We start from the raw sequence: 18,849 nt of genomic DNA, 5'->3' as shown, positions 1-18,849 counted from the left end.
TTTGATTCATCCAGCTGGGCCAGATTCATTTACCTCCCACTCACATTAAGTATCATACTCTAAGTTTCTCCTCATTCTTTTCCATGGCTATGTTGACTTATTTTCGAGTTAACAATCCACTTCCATACCACTATTATTCTTAAACCACTGTCAATATTTATTTTAACAGCAATACAATGCAATTATTTAATGCCTATTGGGTATTCCTTTGTCACTTCTGTTACATGTCCACTTCAGCCACCGTGGCTTTGCAATCATTCACGAAAAGGTTCACTGTCCAGAATCTGACTGAAGTGGCAAAATTGAGCAATATGAATCATATTACTATTTTTAAAAACAAATAATTGCTTAGATCCATAGCCAGCAGAACCCAAAATAATCCTTGTTTTTGCCACCAAAATAAATTTGAAACCAGGGGTTAAAGCGAAAGATGAATAGGCTCAACAAATCCTTGGATAATTCATAAATGTGGTATTTTGAAATTTCTTCTTTAAATTTGGCTTCCCCTGGGTTTTGTGGTTTATTCAGACAAGCAAAGTTTCCATTTTGAAGGAGAATATTATACTGTATATTGGATCTTGTTGTTTTCTCGTTTCTGTACCAGTGTGTGACATATAATAAATGTAAAAGCTTTGTGGATGGATAGTAAGGATCCAAATGGAGCATTGTGTTCGCTGATAGGCTTCAGTGATGAGTGTGCGCTAAGCCAGAGAAGGTGTCAGATGCAACAAAAGCCATTGAGTAAATACCATGCCACAAGCAGCTCCATATCTAAATGAAGAGGAGCTCAGCGGGTCTGCTACTTCCTTGTAATTTTAATTTTCTCCAGGAGGAACTTGCATCTCCCCAAAAACACTAACACACAAGCTTTTTTTTTCATGTAACACAAGAATTCTCAAAGTTGCAAAAAATTACATGGCCATTTTTTGGTAGGTGGAAAACAGGGAATCACACAACAGGGGAAAAAGAACTTTCACCTTCGTCTTTCCTGCTATTTAGAAAGCTCATAGTAAACATTCCCCAGTACAAATACCACCGAAGGAATGGTTGGTTTAGGATTAACTTTGTTCGTAGAAAAGTCACAGTCGACAGCTTACATTTCTCACCCGTCTACGTATTACCAGAACATACATCCTTCTCAGTTTCCATAACAATTCAGAACATTGGTCCCTCCTGCCAACATTGTACATCTCAGCATTTAAGGCAATTCTTTTGGAAAGTTAGACAATAGTCTCTTTAGACACAATTATGCTCGTGTTTTGAGCTAGGAGATTGGGTTTTTTGCCAAGTAACACTTGTGACTTTGGAATGAGCAGTTTCACATTCTGGTTGGTCTGTCTCCATTCTTTGAGCAGTCGAATGTGATATCGAAAAGAAGCCTGCAGCCAAAAGTAAGCAAGATACTTTAGGTTTAAAATCAGTTTCTGAGTGGAGTTAGATTTTAGTAAACATGAGTGGTGTCCTGTTGACTTCTACTTTGCTAAATTTAGTGTCTTCCCCAATCTCTCAAAACTTCTATAGTGGCATCAAGACATTATGTTCTAGACTCGATGTACTGTCTGCATAAAAGTGCCTCTTTATGAATTTCACATGGTACATGTGTTTACAAAAGATACTCACTGTGGTCCAAAGTAAGTAGATTGTAATTAGAACAGCTGAAAGGATAAGCAGACCAACGGCTTCCACGCTACTACTGAAGTAAAAATGGTCAACGGTTCCTTGAACACACAGCCAGCCAGACAAAATGGCCAATGGTGTAATGAAAAGAAAACAGATAATGTCTCCACACAGCATTCTCCTCTTTTGCTGTAGTGCAGGATCCTTTAGCCACTGGGGAAATGAGAAATGTGCGTGTAGGTTAAAAAGTAGGTTACAATTGCTGACATTAAGCACCATGCTCAAAAATAGTTACAAATATTTACAAAAAAAAACCCAAATCATAGCAAAATAGTGAGGCCTCTTCTCGAGTGCTTTGCCTAGTTCTGATCTCATTATAGGAAGGATATTATTAAGCTGGAGTGGGTAGAGAAGAGATTTACCAGGATGTTGCTGGGTATTGAAGGTTTGAGTTATTAGGAGAGACTGGAATGTAGGACATTGACAGGTGACTTTATAGAGGTTTATAAAATAATGAGGGGTTTAGATAAGGTGAATGGCAGGTGCCTTCCCCTTAGGATGGGGGATTTCAAGATCAGAGACACATTTTTCAAGGTGCGAGGAGAAAGATTTAAAAATGACAGGAGGGAGATTTTTTAAAAATCTGTGGTGTGTGTGTGTGGAATGCACTTTGAGGAAGTGGTGGATGTGGGTCCAGTTACAACATTTAAAATACATTTGGATAAATACATTAATAAATGCTTGGAGGGATATGGGCTAAGCGCAGGCAGGTGGGACTAGTTTAATTTGGGATTATGGTCAGCATAACTGGTTGGAATGAAGGGTCTGTTTCTATGTTGTATGACTCTTTGACTCTAGTGTATCGAGTTACAGAAATACTGTTAAAGTACATCTTAATTATGAAAAAGACGTAATATTGTGTGCACAAGCGTCATTGGTGTCAACTAACATTCATAAAAAGAGCTGTATTTTGCTCAGGCCAGTGTGTTTATGACATTATGTGAAAGGTTCTATGTGGATTGTTTGGTGCAGTTTTCAGATCAGTAATAAGTTCTCAACTGTCAGCATGTTGCCCAATAGTTATGCAAAACAAGTGCCCTCCTATGCCACAGCTCACATTACTGCAAACAGTGGATTATTTCATGCAGTTAGGAGAACTCTAATACGCTGCTACAGATTGGTTGTGTACCCTTTAAGATAACAAGGCACAAGTTGTCACTGGTTGAGTATATTGAATAGTTCATTGGCAGAGGCAAGAATATCGAATTCTTGCCTTATTGGTGGAAATAACCTTTAGCTGTTGTAGCTGAGCTCCCCCATGCATGGAACAATTATCGATTTGTTCAAAATTAGATGAATGCAGGCAGTTGCAAGATGGGATACAGACTTTACATGTGTAAATATATGAAGTCTGAAATGTAGCAGATACACACATGACAGACTGGCAAGGTTAGCAAAGTGATTGTTATTTATAGAAGCTAATATTGACTTCAACAGTTCCAATTGCCATGGAGGCAGCTGTTTTCTGCTAGTCTACAGAAAGCAGATTTATCAGCATGAACCCTGATAGCTGACTCATAATGTGCTAGGCTTTCAGAATATGTTCTAAAATAAAGAACTTCAAGCTAAATGTCTTTCTTCTATTTTTACAGAGATTCAAAAAATGTAATGATTACATCAATTGAAAAGATGTCATTATGAATTCATTCTCCAATTTTAAAAATTACATTTTCAAAATCAGTTAAGGTCAATTGTTTGTAGAGCGAGGTGAGCCAATTATATTGTCTGAAAACTTTTGCCCTTCGTAACTTTTTTTTTAAAAGTCAGGAGTCCAAAACAGATATCCTGCGATGTATCATGGAGGACATGTCTTGCTGCTAATCACTTTAATGAGGTCAATCTCACCCATTATTCAGCCATTCCCTATGGAGAAGGGGGCACCTCCGCTTTGCTGAAACAATTTCAATGGGGAACATAACTGTATCTAAATATTTCACACAGACACTGGGACAATGCCAGACTATTATTATCAGTCAATGAAGGTCATTCATTGAAGCTTATCATCTTAAATTACATATTTGATTTGAGGCCTGTGAGGAGTGAATGGATGCAACACAAGACTATTCATTAGCAAAATGTAAAATCACAGAAACCTGCAGTACAGAATAAAGTCATTTGGCCTGTTCTGACTTTGAAATAGCAGCCATGCTTAACCTCACACTCCATCTTTGATCATAAATCTACAAGATGCTCAAGGCCCTGCCCAAATATCTTTTAAAGATGTTTATATATGGCTGTACTATATTTTTATATATTTCTTGAAGGAATCACAAACTGCTTGGTTAGCCCATGCCTTTCCAAATATCTGATTTATACTGCCATTAATGATTTCCATAACTTTCCCACCACTTATAGGGACTGGCTGGCTAGTATTTTCCTGGCTTAGCCTGCTCCCTTTTCTTTGTACATTAGTCAAATATTAGCACCCCTCCAGGCCGAGGCTGTATCCAATGAGGATTAAATTGCCTCTGCTTTCAGTAGGCTGTGTTCCATCTGGACCCAATGATTTACCAACTTTCAGCAACGCTAATCTCTTTAGTAAGTATTACTCTGTCCATAACTTCTCTCTTCTTTTGTGAAGATGAAGACAGATGCAAAGTACTTTAGCCATGCCTACTGCCTCTGCATGGGACAATTTTGCCTGTGGCCTTTAATGGGCTTGAGCTAACCATTTATATTTCAGACTTGGACATCATTTCAGGCTTCAATTTTTAGTTTTACTTGCTGATCTTTCTCTCAACTTCTGTATCTGATATTCAAACATTCCATTCCCTCCTATACTTTGCATATCTACAGATGTGTATTGTAACACCCCTCAACAGATTGATTACAAATGCCTATTTCTATTGTTCAATGCATTCCTTTCATTTTGTTATTTGGAAGACAACAGTGTTAAATTTAAACGTTAAAAATCCACTGATACATGATGTATTTATATTACAAAGGAATAACAAAAGTCTATTCTTTGAGAAATTGAATTTACTAAAAATGTTTCCTTGTTTAGTTTTTCTAGTTTTTATTAAACTTTTTGCTTCTGTTAAGTCTCCTTGAATGCATTGTAAGTCATAAATATCCTGCAGATCACCATTGCTCTGTAACTGGTTAAAACAGTCAGAGGCAATCATTGTGGCCAATGTCCAGACTTTCACATCCCTTTAAACATTTTGTTTTCTCATTCATTCGTGGGATTTGGGTGTCACTGGCTAAGCCTAATTGCCCCAGAGGGCAGTTAAGAGTCAACCACATGGTCTGGAGTCACATGTTGGCCAGTCCAGATTAGCAAGGCAATTTGCAATGCCCTTCCCTGAAGGGCATTAGAGAACCAGTTGGATTTTTACTGACAATTGACGATGATGATAAAACCATCATTAGGCTCTTAATTCCAGACTTTTGTTGGATTCAGCTTTTACCCTCTGCCAGTGATACTCCCCAGAAACCCTTATGTACTCCAAAGCAAAAGAATTCTGCTTATATTCCAGTTAACAATTGGTAAACCTTCAGACAATTTTGATAAACACACCTAAGGTTCAGGTAGCCACTAGCTACCAAGTTATGCAGCTTAAAACGTTACCAAGCTGGCTGAGCTAGTAATCTTACATCTCACAGCTTTCCTTCCGTTTTCCATTAAGTTAGAGGGCAACATTTACCTCAGTCAGTGGCCTTGGCATTCTCTCCAAAGCAAATTCAAAGTGACATACTTCACAGTGATTGGAACAGGAAGCTGCAAGCCATTGCTCCAGACAACTGCAATGAACTGTCCCCAGAGTCCCAGCACACTCGCACGGTGAGAGAAGGTTCTCTTTATCACTCGGTTCATGGCAAATTCTGCAGATTGGAATATCACTGTGGAAAGTGGAAGGAATAAAACAACAACTGTGACATTTTATTCAAGACTTCAGTTTTACGGTCTATTTGTTAAGAGCATTGAATAAGAACCCAGGGGGCAAAAAAAAAACCCAGTCAATATTGTGAGCCGTACACATTGGTCGCCATCTCTTGTCTACTTCAAAATGGAGGGCCAATGTGAACAGTACATTCAATTCGGAGTATTAATGCTTTCCACTAGTCTTTTCTATTCTGTATGTGAAGACATCTTTTCCACTAACTGCTCAACTATCTTCAAGGGTGAAGTCATTCTAGAGCAAAACAGGAGTTCATGACTGTAAAACTGGCTGCACGCTACTCCCACTTTAATGGCAAAGCTCATGGGTCATTACGTAAAACTAGCTGTCTATTCAGAAGAACCTTTTCTATGCTACTGTCCAAGAACAAGTTCCTTCCCCTTCAAAAAGTATGTTTATAATATGATGAATTTCCATTCATTTGAAACTGCACTAAAATCATAACTTTGAATCTCTTTATAAAATCATAGGTTAGGCTTCAAGTGGGGAACTGTATTCAATTCTTGACAGCGTACTTTAGGAAGAATGTTAAGGCTATTGAGTCAAGGCACAGGAGCTTTACTGGGACAGCACTAGGGATAAGGAACCTCACTTACAAGAAGACAGGCAAACCTGGATCATTCTCTGTTGAGGAGAGAAGGCTAGGGGAAGATTTAATAAAGGCTTCAAAGTTCGAGGAGTTTGTTCTTGCAGGAAGGTTGAAACCGTTTCCATTGCAGAAAATGGGGAAAAAAAAAGAGAAAGATATAATCTGGAATGGATTTTCTGCCAGGGAAATGGAAGCAGATTCAATACAATTTTCAAAATGGCACTGGACATATATGTGCAAGGGGAAAAACAACAGCCGGTTTCTGCACAGGTTAGTGAGACCAACTGACAGTCTTCCTGCTACAGGAAAGTTGTCGTTAAACTTCAGAGGGTTTAGAAAAGATTTACAAGGATTTTGCCAGGGTGGGGGAAGCTGAATAAGGCTGGGGCTGTTTTCTCTGGAGCATTGTAGGCTGAAGGGTGACCTTATAGAAGTTCATAAAACCACAAGGGACATGGCTAGGATAAATAGACAAGGCTTTTCCCCAGGGTAGAGGTGTCCAAAACTAGACAGCATACATTTTAATAGGTAAAAACAATGACTGCAGATGCTGGAAACCAGATTCTGGATTAGAGTGGTGCTGGAAAAGCACAGCAGTTCAGGCAGCATCCGAGGAGCTGTGCTTTTCCAGCACCACTCTAATCCAGCATAGATTTAAGGTGAGAGGGAAAAGATTTAAAAGGGATTGAAGGGGCTACATTTTCACGCAGAGGGTGGTGTGTGTATGGAAAGAGCTGCCAGAGGAGGTGGAGGAGGCTGGTACAATTATAACATTTAAAAGGCATCTGGATGGGTACATGAATAGGAAGGGTTTAGAGGAATATGGGCCAAATGCTGGCAAATGGGACTAGACTAAATTTAGGATATCTGGTTGGCATGGATGAATTAGACCGAAGGGTCTGTTTCCATGCTGTAAAACTCTTAAGATTCTACGATCGATTGTTTTAAATGCTGATATATACACAATGGGCCAAATGGTCTCCACCTCGTGGGGATTCACTGATGTCAAATGGTTTTGCAAAATACCTAGGGAATAGGGATTTTCCAGTTTCATGGGATCTTTAAACTAAACACTTAGTATAGGGGTTCAATAGGTTTTTGCTTTAACTGCTCATGCTGGATCTAACGTCATTTTTTGGGAATGTAGTTGGGTAAGCACAAAAATGGACTTGAGGTCACGGTCAAAGAATGAGCAACAAACGTGTCAGTGCCCACATCCCACCAATAGATTTTAAGAAAGTGAGGGAGGGGTTGTCGGTGAATGTTGGTTGATTATCTGAACATAGGCTTACTTCGTTGAAACCTCTCCTTTTCTCAGCCAACATCAGATGCTTTCACTTGACAGCATTCAGGAACAGATCCACATTTTATTTCTTAAAAACCATTGCCTCTGAAAGGATCAGTTAATGCAGCACAGAGCAGTGGGGTTACACCGAGGTTATGAATGTTGTTTTGGGTTCAGTGTCACCAACCACTCTCTGTGACAGGCCTCACACTGCTTCTGCTGCCAAGTGAACCTTGTTTTAATCAGAGTCTGAGAGACTGGAATGAGGATGTCAACTCACTGCACTGGCTACTGGAATGTGCCCTTCCAACATTCGCTACTCTTCAAAGTTTACTGGAAATACATTCCGGGCAGAGTGAGTGGCTCAATCCATAATTGGGTTGTCAATAGACAATTCAAAAACCTCCCCTCAAAATTCTACAGGAGACGTGATAAACAAGGGAGCAACCCTTTGCAAAACCCAACCAGGGCATCTCCAAGACCAGAACGGAGCACACTCAGACAGAGGTGACAGAGCATTGCCAACATCACTCCCATGGCGTCAGTTGTACACCACAGAGACTTGGGTCCAACTTGTCCACGCTGACCAAATAACCAAAATTAATCTTGCCCTATTTGCCAGAATTTGGCCCATATCCCTTTAAACGCTTCCTGTTTACATCCCCATCCGGATGCCTTTTGTAATTGTACTAGCCTCCACCACTTCTTCTGACAGTTCATTCCATATATGTGCCACTCTCTGCGTGAAAATGCTGCCCATTAGGTCCCTCTTAAATATTCCCCCTCCCCTCCTCAACACTTTAAACTGATGCCCTCTAGTTTTGGACTCCGGCATTCTGGGGAAAAAGACCTTGGCTTTTCACCATATTCATGCCCCTCATGATTTTATAAACTTGTATAAGGTTACCCCTCAGCCTCCGATGCTCCAGGTTCGATTCCACTCTCAGGTGACTGTCTGTGTGGAGTTTGTACATTCTCCTTGTGGGCCTACATGGATGTCCTCCAGGTACTCTGGTTTATCCCACAGTCCAAAGATGTGCAAGTTAGGTGGACTGGCCATGCAAAATTGCCCATAGTGTCCAAGGATGTGTCAGTTAAATGGGTTAGCAATGGGAAATAAAGGGAGAGGGTAGGGAGCTGGTGTCAATGGAATACTCTTTGGAGGGTTGGTGTAGACTTGATGGGCCAAATGGCCTGCTTCCACACAGTATGGATTCTGTGAAATTGGTAGGATTTTCCACTTGCTCAGTCTGAGCGTACATGGTGACAATAGGAACTAACCTAGCAGTACTGTTAGCTGTGACCACTGATGACAGCAGATGTCCATCACTGCCTGAACCCTCCATCACATATTGTGGCTTCTGTACATTCTCTGTCAGCAGGTTGATAGATCAGGCATTCAGCAAATTGTAATACGCATTGTTCAACTGACATTCTGTGGCCTGTAAGTTATGAGCCTTCATGGTAACTGGGTGCCAAAAGCATTTGTCCAATTTTTAACACTTCCTTTGATTCCAAATGGAGACACTGAAGTCATCAATGTAGTATCCACCTTAAAGGGGGAGAAAACACAAATCATTTGTTTTGTGTATATAAAGCCAAACATGTATATGTACATTCTATTCAACAAAATAGAACATTAGCAACCACTTACATAGCTGTTCTTTTCAGCTGTAAAATGTCCCAAGCCTTCATAGACATGAAAAGTTGCTACTATGCCAAAGATGGATATAATGGCAGATCAACAAAACCTTGGTCAAAGAGATACATTTTAAGGGTCTTCTTAAACAATTTGAGAGATGTGGCGAGATGGAAAAGTTTAGAGGAGAATTTCAGAGTTAGAGCTTAAATCAGCTGAAGAAATGGCTGCAAACAATAGGCGGGGGGGGGGGTGAAAGATGTGGAGGATGCACGAGAGGCTAGAATAGGAAGTAATAGGAAGTGCACAGAGATCTCAAAAAGTTAAGAGCAGAGAAGGTTACAGAGAGATGGTGAGGGATGAAGCCACAGACAGATTGGAGGCTATGATGATGAGGAGCTTTAAATCAAAAAGTGCTGATGGATGGGGAGCCAAATGTAGGTCATCAAGTGAAGTGGGGATGGGTTAAGGAGAGTTAGTTAGGATATTAGCTGGGGAGAATTGGAATGAGCATATGTTTATGGAGCATAAGTGAGAGGCGGATCAGGATGACAATGGAACGGTACAGTCAAAAGAATAGCAAACATATGGAAGAAAGAAAGCAAGGACTGATTAGGGATGGTCAACATGGCTTTGTGCATGAGAAATCTTGCCTCACTAACTTGATTCAGTTTTTTGAAGAAGTAATAAAGAGGATTGATCAGAGCAGAGTGGTTGATATGATCTATATGGACTTCAGTAAGGCATTCATCAAGGTTCCTCATGGTAGACTGGTTAGCAAGGTTACATCACACAGAATACAGGAAGAGCTAGCCATGTGGATACAGAACTAGCTTGAAGGTAGAAGATAGAGGGTGGTGGTAGAGGGTTGCTTTTCAGATTGGAGGCCTGTGACCAGCGGTGTGCCACAAGGATCAGTGCTGGGTCCACTGCTTTTTGTCATTTATATAAATGATTTGGATGTGAGCATAGGACATATGGTTAGTAAGTTTGCAGACGACAATAAAATTGGAGGTGTAGTGGACAGCAAATAAGGTTACTTCAGAGTACAATGGGAACTTGATCAAATGGGCCAATGGACAAAGGAATGGCAGATGAGTGTTGCTGAACAAAGAGACCTTGGAGTGCAGGTTCATAGCTTCTTGAAAATAGATTCACAGGTAGATAGGATAGTGAAGAAGGCGTTTGGTATGCTTTCCTTTATTGATCAGAGTATTGAGTATAGAAGTTGGGTGGACATGTTGCGGCTGTACAGGACATTGGCTAGGCCACTGTTGGAATATTGTGTGCAATTGTGCTTCCCCTGCTATAGGAAGGAAGTTGTGAAACTTGAAAGGGTTCAGAAAAGACTGTTGCCAGGGTTGGGGGGTTTGAGCTATAGGGAGAGGCTGAATAGGCTGGAGCTGTTTTCCCTGGAGTGTTGAAGGCTGAGGGGAGGCCTTATAGAGGTTGATAAAATCATGAGGGGCATGGATAGGGTAAATAGACACGGTCTTTTTCTGGGGTGGGAGAGTCCAGAACTAGAGGGCATAGATTTAGGGTGAGAGGAGCAAAGATATAAAAGGGACCTAAGGGGCAAACCTTTCATGCAGACAGTGATGCGTTCAGGGAACAAGCTGCCAGAGGAAGTGGTGGAAGCTGGTATGATTACAACATTTAAAAGGCATCTAGATGGGTTGATGAATAGGAGGTTTTAGAGGGATATGGGCCAATTGCTGGCCAATGGGACAAGATTAGGTTAGGACATCTTAGTCAGCATAGACAAGTTGGACCAAAGGATGTGTTTCCATGCTGTATATCTCTATGAGTTTAAAGCTTTAGTAACCAGAGACAGAGGCAGAACTTGTCTTGGAAGTGGACGGTGTTGGTGATGGAGATGGCTGAGAGTTGGAAGCTCAGTTCAGGGTCAACTCAGATCATTCTGGTTTAAGTAAGGCAGCATGTCAGTTAAAGAGAATGCTTTTGATTTTGCCAATGATTAATTCAGTCTGGAGTCATATACAGGCCAGACCTGGTATGGATGGCTGTTTCCTTCCTTTTTCCAACAATCAACATTAGACTTTTGATTCCAGATTTTATTTTTATTGAATTCAAATTCCACTGTTTGCCATGGCAGGATTTGAACTTGGGTCCCTGAACATTACTAGGTCTATGGTTTAACAGACTAGCAATATGACCACTCGGCCATTGCTGCCCCTTACTTCAGCTCACTCATGACTTGATATCAGGCAGGCAGTACATTAAGATTGCAAGAGATGGTTATGAGGCAAAGCTGTGTCTCTTTAGTATAACTATGTAAATTGCAGTGATTTTTCCAAAATGTGAATAAGTAGCTACATAAGGAAAGGTCAGAGGTACATTATTGTGAGATTCCAGAAACAGTGCTGATAGTCACTCAGGAAGGAAAACAAAAGGAATCTGTACTTTTTCAGAAAGCATCATGTGCACAAAGGCAAATTGTGTGGGCAGCAGTTTAGTGGAATGGGATTGAGATAAAGCAAGCATATTTAAGCATGACAATCTTTGACACTTGCAAATTGATTGAAGAAGCCAGCATCATGGTATGTCCCCTTAATTTTGTGGATTGTGGTGTGAATCACACATCTTCAGCTTCACTTACCATTACCTTTGGGTGAAAATATATCGTGGATAATTTGCCAAACCAACAAGTGAAATGGCCAAGGTAAAATAGGAAGGTGTGTCTGACCTCATCCAGAGTAAATATACAATAACTGTCAACTCTGTCTTCTCCTGAACACAAGGCAGTGACACCCAAACTAGACTTAGCATGTTTGGATAGATTTGAGCTCAGATGCGTTACCTTCACAAATTTGCCGCATTCACTGTTAAGACTCACTTGAGCAATTGCATTGGGTTCCCAAGACTCAATGAGAGACAATATTAAGACAAATACATGGAGAATTTTGAAAATCTATCCAAAATGAACCAGGTGCTTGATTAGTACCAAATCCACCATAATCCAACTTGGTGTTCTGTAGCAGCAATGTCTACTATCTGAAAGACGCACTGCAGAAATGCACTAAGAGTCCTCAGACAGCTCCTTCCAATCCCACGACTACTACTAGCTAGAATGACAAAGGCAGCAGATACATGGGAGCACCACAACCTGCAAGCTCCCCTTCAAGCCACCAAACATCCTGACTCAGAAGTATGTCACTGTTCCTTCATTGTTACTGGGTAATAAATCCTGGAACTCCCTCCCTTTAGGGAGGGAGTTCCAGGATTTATTACCCAGCAAGAATGCAGTTCAAGAAGGAAGCTCATACCACCTTCTCAAAGGCAACTTGAGATGGGCAATAAATACTGCCCTAGCAGTGATACCCATGGCCCACAAATGAATAAAAAAGTCAATTGTTCAATTTCTAGCCTACATAACAATCCTCCAAACATTCAAGAAATATTCAATTAACCCGAATGCAATATTTTGGATCAAAACTGACCATTTTTGATACAAATATATTCAGAAAATCTTTAATATACATGGTGACAGAATAAAGGATGATCGAATAATTATTACTGACATTGTGATCTCATCACCTCTTAGGCATTTTTACTGATTGATCCTTGGATGCTGTGTTTTCACAAGCACAGAAAAAAAGGCAATTTTCTCCTCTCAAGTAATGTTTTGGATAGCAAAGGGACTATAAAGCTATTTTTCTTTAAGCAATTCTAAAAGTCAAGTATAATCATTGCCAACACAGTAAGGTGCTCCAGAAATGTTAATCTTGACTTAATATTCCACTTGTTGTTCGAGTACTACCTTCCAGCTGGAAACGTGAACAGTGTCTCACCTCTCGATACCTAGTACAGCTCCAAGATTAATCACACAGCTCCGTATCTGCCAAAGTGCTTCCTGTCAGTTCCAGCTATGCTCCAGGGCTTGAGCTCCTCATTTCCAAGATTACAATAACTGCTCTTTCCCATCAATGACTCTCCAGACAGTACCAGATCTATTCCAACTTTCCTTGCTACCAATTTCTTGTCAAAATAAATAATACAATAAAAAGAGAAGAAGAATTTGAGGCCTGGATAAGGGGCAGCCCTACTGTTCTGAAAAAAAAAAGTTTTTGAGGCTTTGTCCTAAATCTTCCGCTGCTTGTACAGTCAAAATTGAAACTTCAGCTGGAAGATGCACATCAGGATACTGTGGAACTCGTGATGCAGAGATGTGCATTGTAATTGTCCAGGAAGTATAAATTTCCAATAGGTTTATATCTGTTGCCTGGCACCCTCTGAAAATCTCCTTGACACTGAACTCAAAGCTGAGATTTGGTGTAACTCAAGAGATTAGCTAATTTAAATCAAACTGGGCACCACAGTAGACCATCGCAATCATACCATCAACCCCCCCACCCCCAGAAACCAAGCCTGATTCTAATCTTCCATCACCACCAAGTTCTGGGGTTGGGCTTGAATCCAGAGAGTCCCCTGCTTCAGAGACAAAAGGGCTAGCTACTTTGCCAAAGTTTGAAGATTATAATAGCTGGCACCAAATGGAGCTAGAAGGGATTATATTTATGAATTATTGAAACATTTTGTAGGGACTAATAATGCATTACTCTCTACCATTTTCAAAATGCTGACATTTCTAATTATAAAACTTTCCAACAAAAGTTTTAGCTGTAGTAGTAAAATGTGCTAACAGTGCTTGCTACGTTTTGGCCTGTATGGTATTTCTTGTATTGGAATTGGTTCCTACATGTCAGGCATTATTTCAAGGAACAGCGGGGGTATTCTAACCTGGCCATTACTTCTCCCTCTCCAACATTCCTTAAACAGTATATTGACAATATCGGAGTTCTGCTGCCAGGAACCCTCCATAAATATCTCTGAGACTTGGGAGAGATGTTCAGGTCACATTGTTTTGTTATATGCAAAATTTCTCTTTTTTTTTACAGTGACCACACTTCAAGAAAAGCACCTTGGAGCATTCCAAGATTGTGAAAGCTGCCAAAATACAAACCTTTCTTTCTTTCCTGCAAAACAGATTCATAGTACCAGTCAAGGCGATGGTCAGCACTCTCACTATACGCTTAGTTTCTGCTTCTCAGCAGGTCCCACATATCTTATTGAATCAGGGAATGAAACACCATGGAAAGAGGTAATTTCCTGCTCTGCTTCCATTGCTCACCAAATACTTTCCTTCAAATATTTATCCAATTCCCTTCAGAAAATTATTATTGAATCTGCTTCTACTATCCAATTAAGGTAACGCAATCCAGTCTTGGAAACATTGGCATGTTATCTCTGGTTCCTTTGCCAATTCTCTTAAATCCTTTTTCTGCCACTGGGAAAGGGGTTTGCTGCATTTATTCTATCAAAACCCTTCATGATTTTTAAACACCATATTTAATCCCGTCCTTAATCTTCTCTGCTCCAAGAGCAACCTCAGTTTCATCACTTTAGGTTAGATTAGATTCCCTACAGTGTGGAAACAAGCCCTTCGGCCCACCAAATCCACACCGACCCTCCGAAGAGTAACCCACCCTGACCCATTCCCCTACATTTACCCCTGCATCTAATACTACGGGCAATTTAGCATGGCCAATTCACCTAAACTGCACATTTTTGGACTGTGGGAGGAAACCGGAGCACCTGGAGGAGACCCACACAAACACGGGGAGAACGTGCAAACTCCACACAGGGAGTTGCCCGAGGCAGGAATTGAACCCGGGTCCCTGGTGCTGTGAGGCAGCAGTGCTAACCATTAAGCCACCTCGCCGCACTTCGCTACACAACTATTTCCAAGCATGATAAACATACTGACAACGGAATTCTGTGCTGACTAAACATCATTCCTTAAAATTTATTGATTAATACAGACCAGAGACATTAACAGCTTAAGAAACCTGATATTGCACCTAAGGCAATGAAAAATTGTCAGTGATCTATATTTGATAATCTCACTATAGAAAATCCAGTTATATACAAATTGTATGGAATGTGGCTGTAAATATTTAATCTAGAATATGCTTTTGTTATCAGTATAACAATACCACTAAACATCAGAATCCTTGATTCACACTGGCAAATACTGTTTGTTATTGTTAAGGCATCAATTTCAGACACCTACCTTTGGCAAAATCTCTTTTCTCCAATAAATTTTGATAATTCACAGAGAGAAAAAAAATTGCAGTTGCACACTACTGCATATGACACATCATCTGGTAGGACCCAAAATAATTATTACATTATTCTGTGTACAGGTCTCTCCTGTAATACGTGTTTTGTCAACACGATTTGGCTGTAATGCGATTGGTGAATTGGGGAATGTTTTTTAAAAACACTAACTCCCATTGCCTATGAAGCAATTCCATCCCTGGTTACCTTTAGTCCTCTCTCGGTGTTTACTTCAGGTCAAGTAAAACAGGTTGGATGATGGGGAATGTTCTTTTCTGACCTTATTGTTGATGTTTTCGAGGACGTTTTGAGAAATTATTGCAGGAGAAAAGATTTGGATTTCAAGATTCGTCTCATTCTGAAAGTTTTCTGAAAACATCAAAGTGCTACTTCTACCTCCAACCTCTCTCAGACCAGGGTACAATAGCAGCTTTTAAAGCTTATTATTTAAGGTGCACAGTCAGGAAGCTGATTGCAGCTACTGACGGGGATAATGAGGACGGTGTTCTTCAATTTTGGAAGAGCTTTAACATTAAGAATCGTACTGATGTCACTGTAGAGGCTTGGGGTGATGTCAGTAAAGACTGCTTGCATGCAGTTTGGCAGAAGCTGCTCCGAGATTTTCTTCATGATTTTAAAGGCGTTGAACCATCAAAGGAGCTCCCAGCAATCAGTAAACATTGTGTCGCTCTTGCAAAGCAAGTTGGATTTGAAGAAGTAGAGACTGACCTACAACAACTTGTTACTGCGAGGGAAATTGAAACGCAAGATGAAGATGATGAAGACCTTGATGCAGCACCATGAGAGCTTTCCACGTGTCTTTTGTCTTCTATCCTGAGGGAAGTTGAGAAGCAGTTGCAGCTCTTAGAAGACAATCACTAATGTGGCAGGGGACTGGGAACCAGAAGAGAAGGCTAGTAGACTGTGAGGTGGAAACAAGAGACTGTAAGGATCATGAATTTAGCATTTCCAAGGTAGGTAGAGAGCAGATGAATGCAAAGGAACTGGTGATCTGAAGTGCATATAGTTTAATGCAAGGAGTATAGTGGATAAGGCAGATTGACTTAGGGCTTGGGTTGGTGCCTGGGAGTATATTGCAATCACAGGTACTTGGTTGAAGGAAGGGTATGATTGTTAACTAAATGTTCCAAGATATAGATTCTTTATTCAGGACAGGGAGGGAAGTAAAGCAGGGGGAGGAGTTGCTTTGCTGGTCAGGGATGATATCACAGCTATGCTAAAGGAGGACACTTATGGAGGACTTGTGCAGTGAGGCATTATGGGTAGAACTGAGAAATAAGATGAGTGCAGTTACATTGTTGGGGCTGTATTACAGGCTTCCCAACAGTGAGCATGAGGTGGAAGAACAAATAGATAAACAGATTATGGAAAGATGTAGAGGCAACAGGGTGGTGGTGATGGAAGATTTTAATTTTCCCAACATTTACTGGGACACACTTTGCGTCAGAGGTCCGGAGGCAGCAGAATTTGTATGAAGCAGCCAGGAAAGTTTTCTAGAGCAGTATGTCATTAGTCCAACTCAGGAGAGGGCCATATTGGACCTGGTGTTGGGGAATGAGCCAGGCCAGGTGGTAGAAGTTGCAGTGGGGGATTTCTGTGGGAATAGTGACCACAATTCTATAAGTTTTAGAATACTCAGACAAGAATGAGAGTGGTCCTCAGGGAAGAATACTAAACTGGGCCAAGGCCAATTATATCAAAATTTGGCAAGAGCTGGGAAACGTGGATTGGGGCAGCTATTTAAAGGGAAGTCCAAATTTCATATGTGGGAGGCTTTCAAAGATAGATTGAAAATAATGCAGGATAGGTGTGTCCCTTTGAAAACAAGGGATAGGAAAGGCAAGATTCATGAACCATGGATGACAGGAGAAATCACGTGATGAGCCAAGAGGAAAAGGGAAGCATACATAAGGTCCAGGCAGCTAAGAACAGAAGGGGTCTTGAAGGAATATCGGAAGAATAGGACCAATTTTTAATGAGGAATCAAGCGAGCCAAAAGGGGTCATACAATAACTTTTATTTAATTAAGGAGAATCCAAAGGCCTTTTATTCATTCATAAGAAGCAAGAGGGTAACTAGACAAAGGGTTGGTCCACTAAAGGCTAAGGAAGGAAGGTTGTGTGTTGAACCTGAGATAATGGGTGAAATTCTCAGTGATTAATTTGCATCAATGTTCACTGAGGAGACGGACATGATGAATGTTGAGATTAGAGGTAGAAGTTTGATTACTCTGGATCACATTGACATAAGGAGGAAAGATGTGTTGGGTAGGCTAAAGGATATTTAGGTGGACAAATCCCCAGGACCGGATGGGATCTCTCCCAGGTTGCTGAGGAAGGCGAGAGAGGAAATAGCTGGGGCACTGACAGATATCTGTGTAGCATCCTTAAACACAGGTGAAGTGCCAGAGGACTGGAGGGTTGCTAATGTTGTCCCCCTGGACAAGAAGGTATTAGGGATATTCCAGGTAACTAGAGACCAGTGAGCCTGATATCAGTGGTGGGAAAGTTGCTGGAGAATGTACTGAAGGATAGAGTCTATTTATATTTGGAAAAGAATGGGCTTATCAATGATAGACAACATGGTTTTGTATGGGGGAGATCGTGCCTTACCAACTTAATAAAGTTCTTTGAGGTAGTGATAAAGTTGATAGATGGAGGAAGGGCTGTAGATGTCATATACATGGACTTAGTAAGGCGTTTGATAAGGTTCCCCATGGTAAACTAATGGAAAAAGTGAAGTCATATGGTGTACAGGGTGTTCTATTTAGGTGGATAAAGAACTGGTTGAGCAACAGGAGACAGAGAGTAGTAGTTGAAGGGAGTTTCTTGAAGTGGAGAAAGGTGACCAGTGGTGTTCCACAGGGATCAGTGCTGGGGCCACTGTTGTTTGTGATATACATAAGTGATCGGGAAGAGGGCATTGGTGGTCTGATCAGTAAGTTTGCAATGACACAAAGATTGATGGAGTAGCCAAAAGCCTGTGGGACTGTCAAAGAATACAGGAGAATATAGATAGAATGGAGAGGTGGGCAGAGAAGTGGCAGGTGGAGTTCAATCCAGGCAAATGTGAGGTGATGTATTTTTGGAGGTCTAATTCTAGAGCAAGCTATACTGTAAATGGAAGAGCCTTGGGAAAAGTTGATGAGCAGAGAAATCTGGGAGTTCAGGTCCATTGTACCCTGAAGGTGGCTGCACAGTTGGATAGAGTGGTCAAGAAGGCATATGGTATACTTGCCGTCACCAGGCGCGTTATTAAGTATAAAAACTGGCAGGTCATATTAAAATTGTACAAGACTTTGGTTTGGCCCCATTTAAGGATACTGTGTATAGTTCTGGTTGCCACATTACCAAAAGGGTGTGGATGCTTTGGAGAGTGTGCAGAAGCGGTTTACAAGGATGTTGCCTGGTATGGAAGTTACTAGCAATGAGAAGAGGTTGAGTAGGTTAGGATTGTTTTCATTAGAAAAAAGGAAATTGGGGGAGGAGGATCTGATTGAGGTCTACAAAATAATGAAGGGTATAGAAGGGGTGGATAGAGACAAGTTTTTTTCCCCAGGGTGATGGATTCAATACAAGAGGTCATGCATTCAAGG

The 18,849-nt window shown here is 40.8% G+C and overlaps 1 protein-coding gene across 2 annotated transcripts in view; it reads right to left on the bottom strand.

Annotated features, from left to right (window-relative positions):
* The window catches only part of LOC140469152 (E3 ubiquitin-protein ligase MARCHF3), a 31,220-nt gene continuing 12,371 nt past the window's right edge, over window positions 1-18,849 (bottom strand). For both annotated transcript variants that reach the window (XM_072565469.1, XM_072565470.1), the window contains 4 exons: window positions 8,735-9,005; window positions 5,325-5,520; window positions 1,621-1,830; window positions 1-1,379 (listed from right to left, as the gene is read on the bottom strand). In XM_072565469.1, the coding sequence (XP_072421570.1) occupies window positions 1,221-1,379; window positions 1,621-1,830; window positions 5,325-5,520; window positions 8,735-8,799 (630 nt within the window). In that variant the 5' untranslated portion in view covers window positions 8,800-9,005 and the 3' untranslated portion in view covers window positions 1-1,220. The remainder of the gene's footprint in view (window positions 1,380-1,620; window positions 1,831-5,324; window positions 5,521-8,734; window positions 9,006-18,849) is intronic.

Source organism: Chiloscyllium punctatum, chromosome 48 (assembly GCF_047496795.1).
Source record: "Chiloscyllium punctatum isolate Juve2018m chromosome 48, sChiPun1.3, whole genome shotgun sequence".
NCBI lineage: Eukaryota > Metazoa > Chordata > Chondrichthyes > Orectolobiformes > Hemiscylliidae > Chiloscyllium > Chiloscyllium punctatum.
Note: the sequence above shows the minus strand (reverse complement) of the source record. Positions and strands in the feature narration are given on the sequence as shown.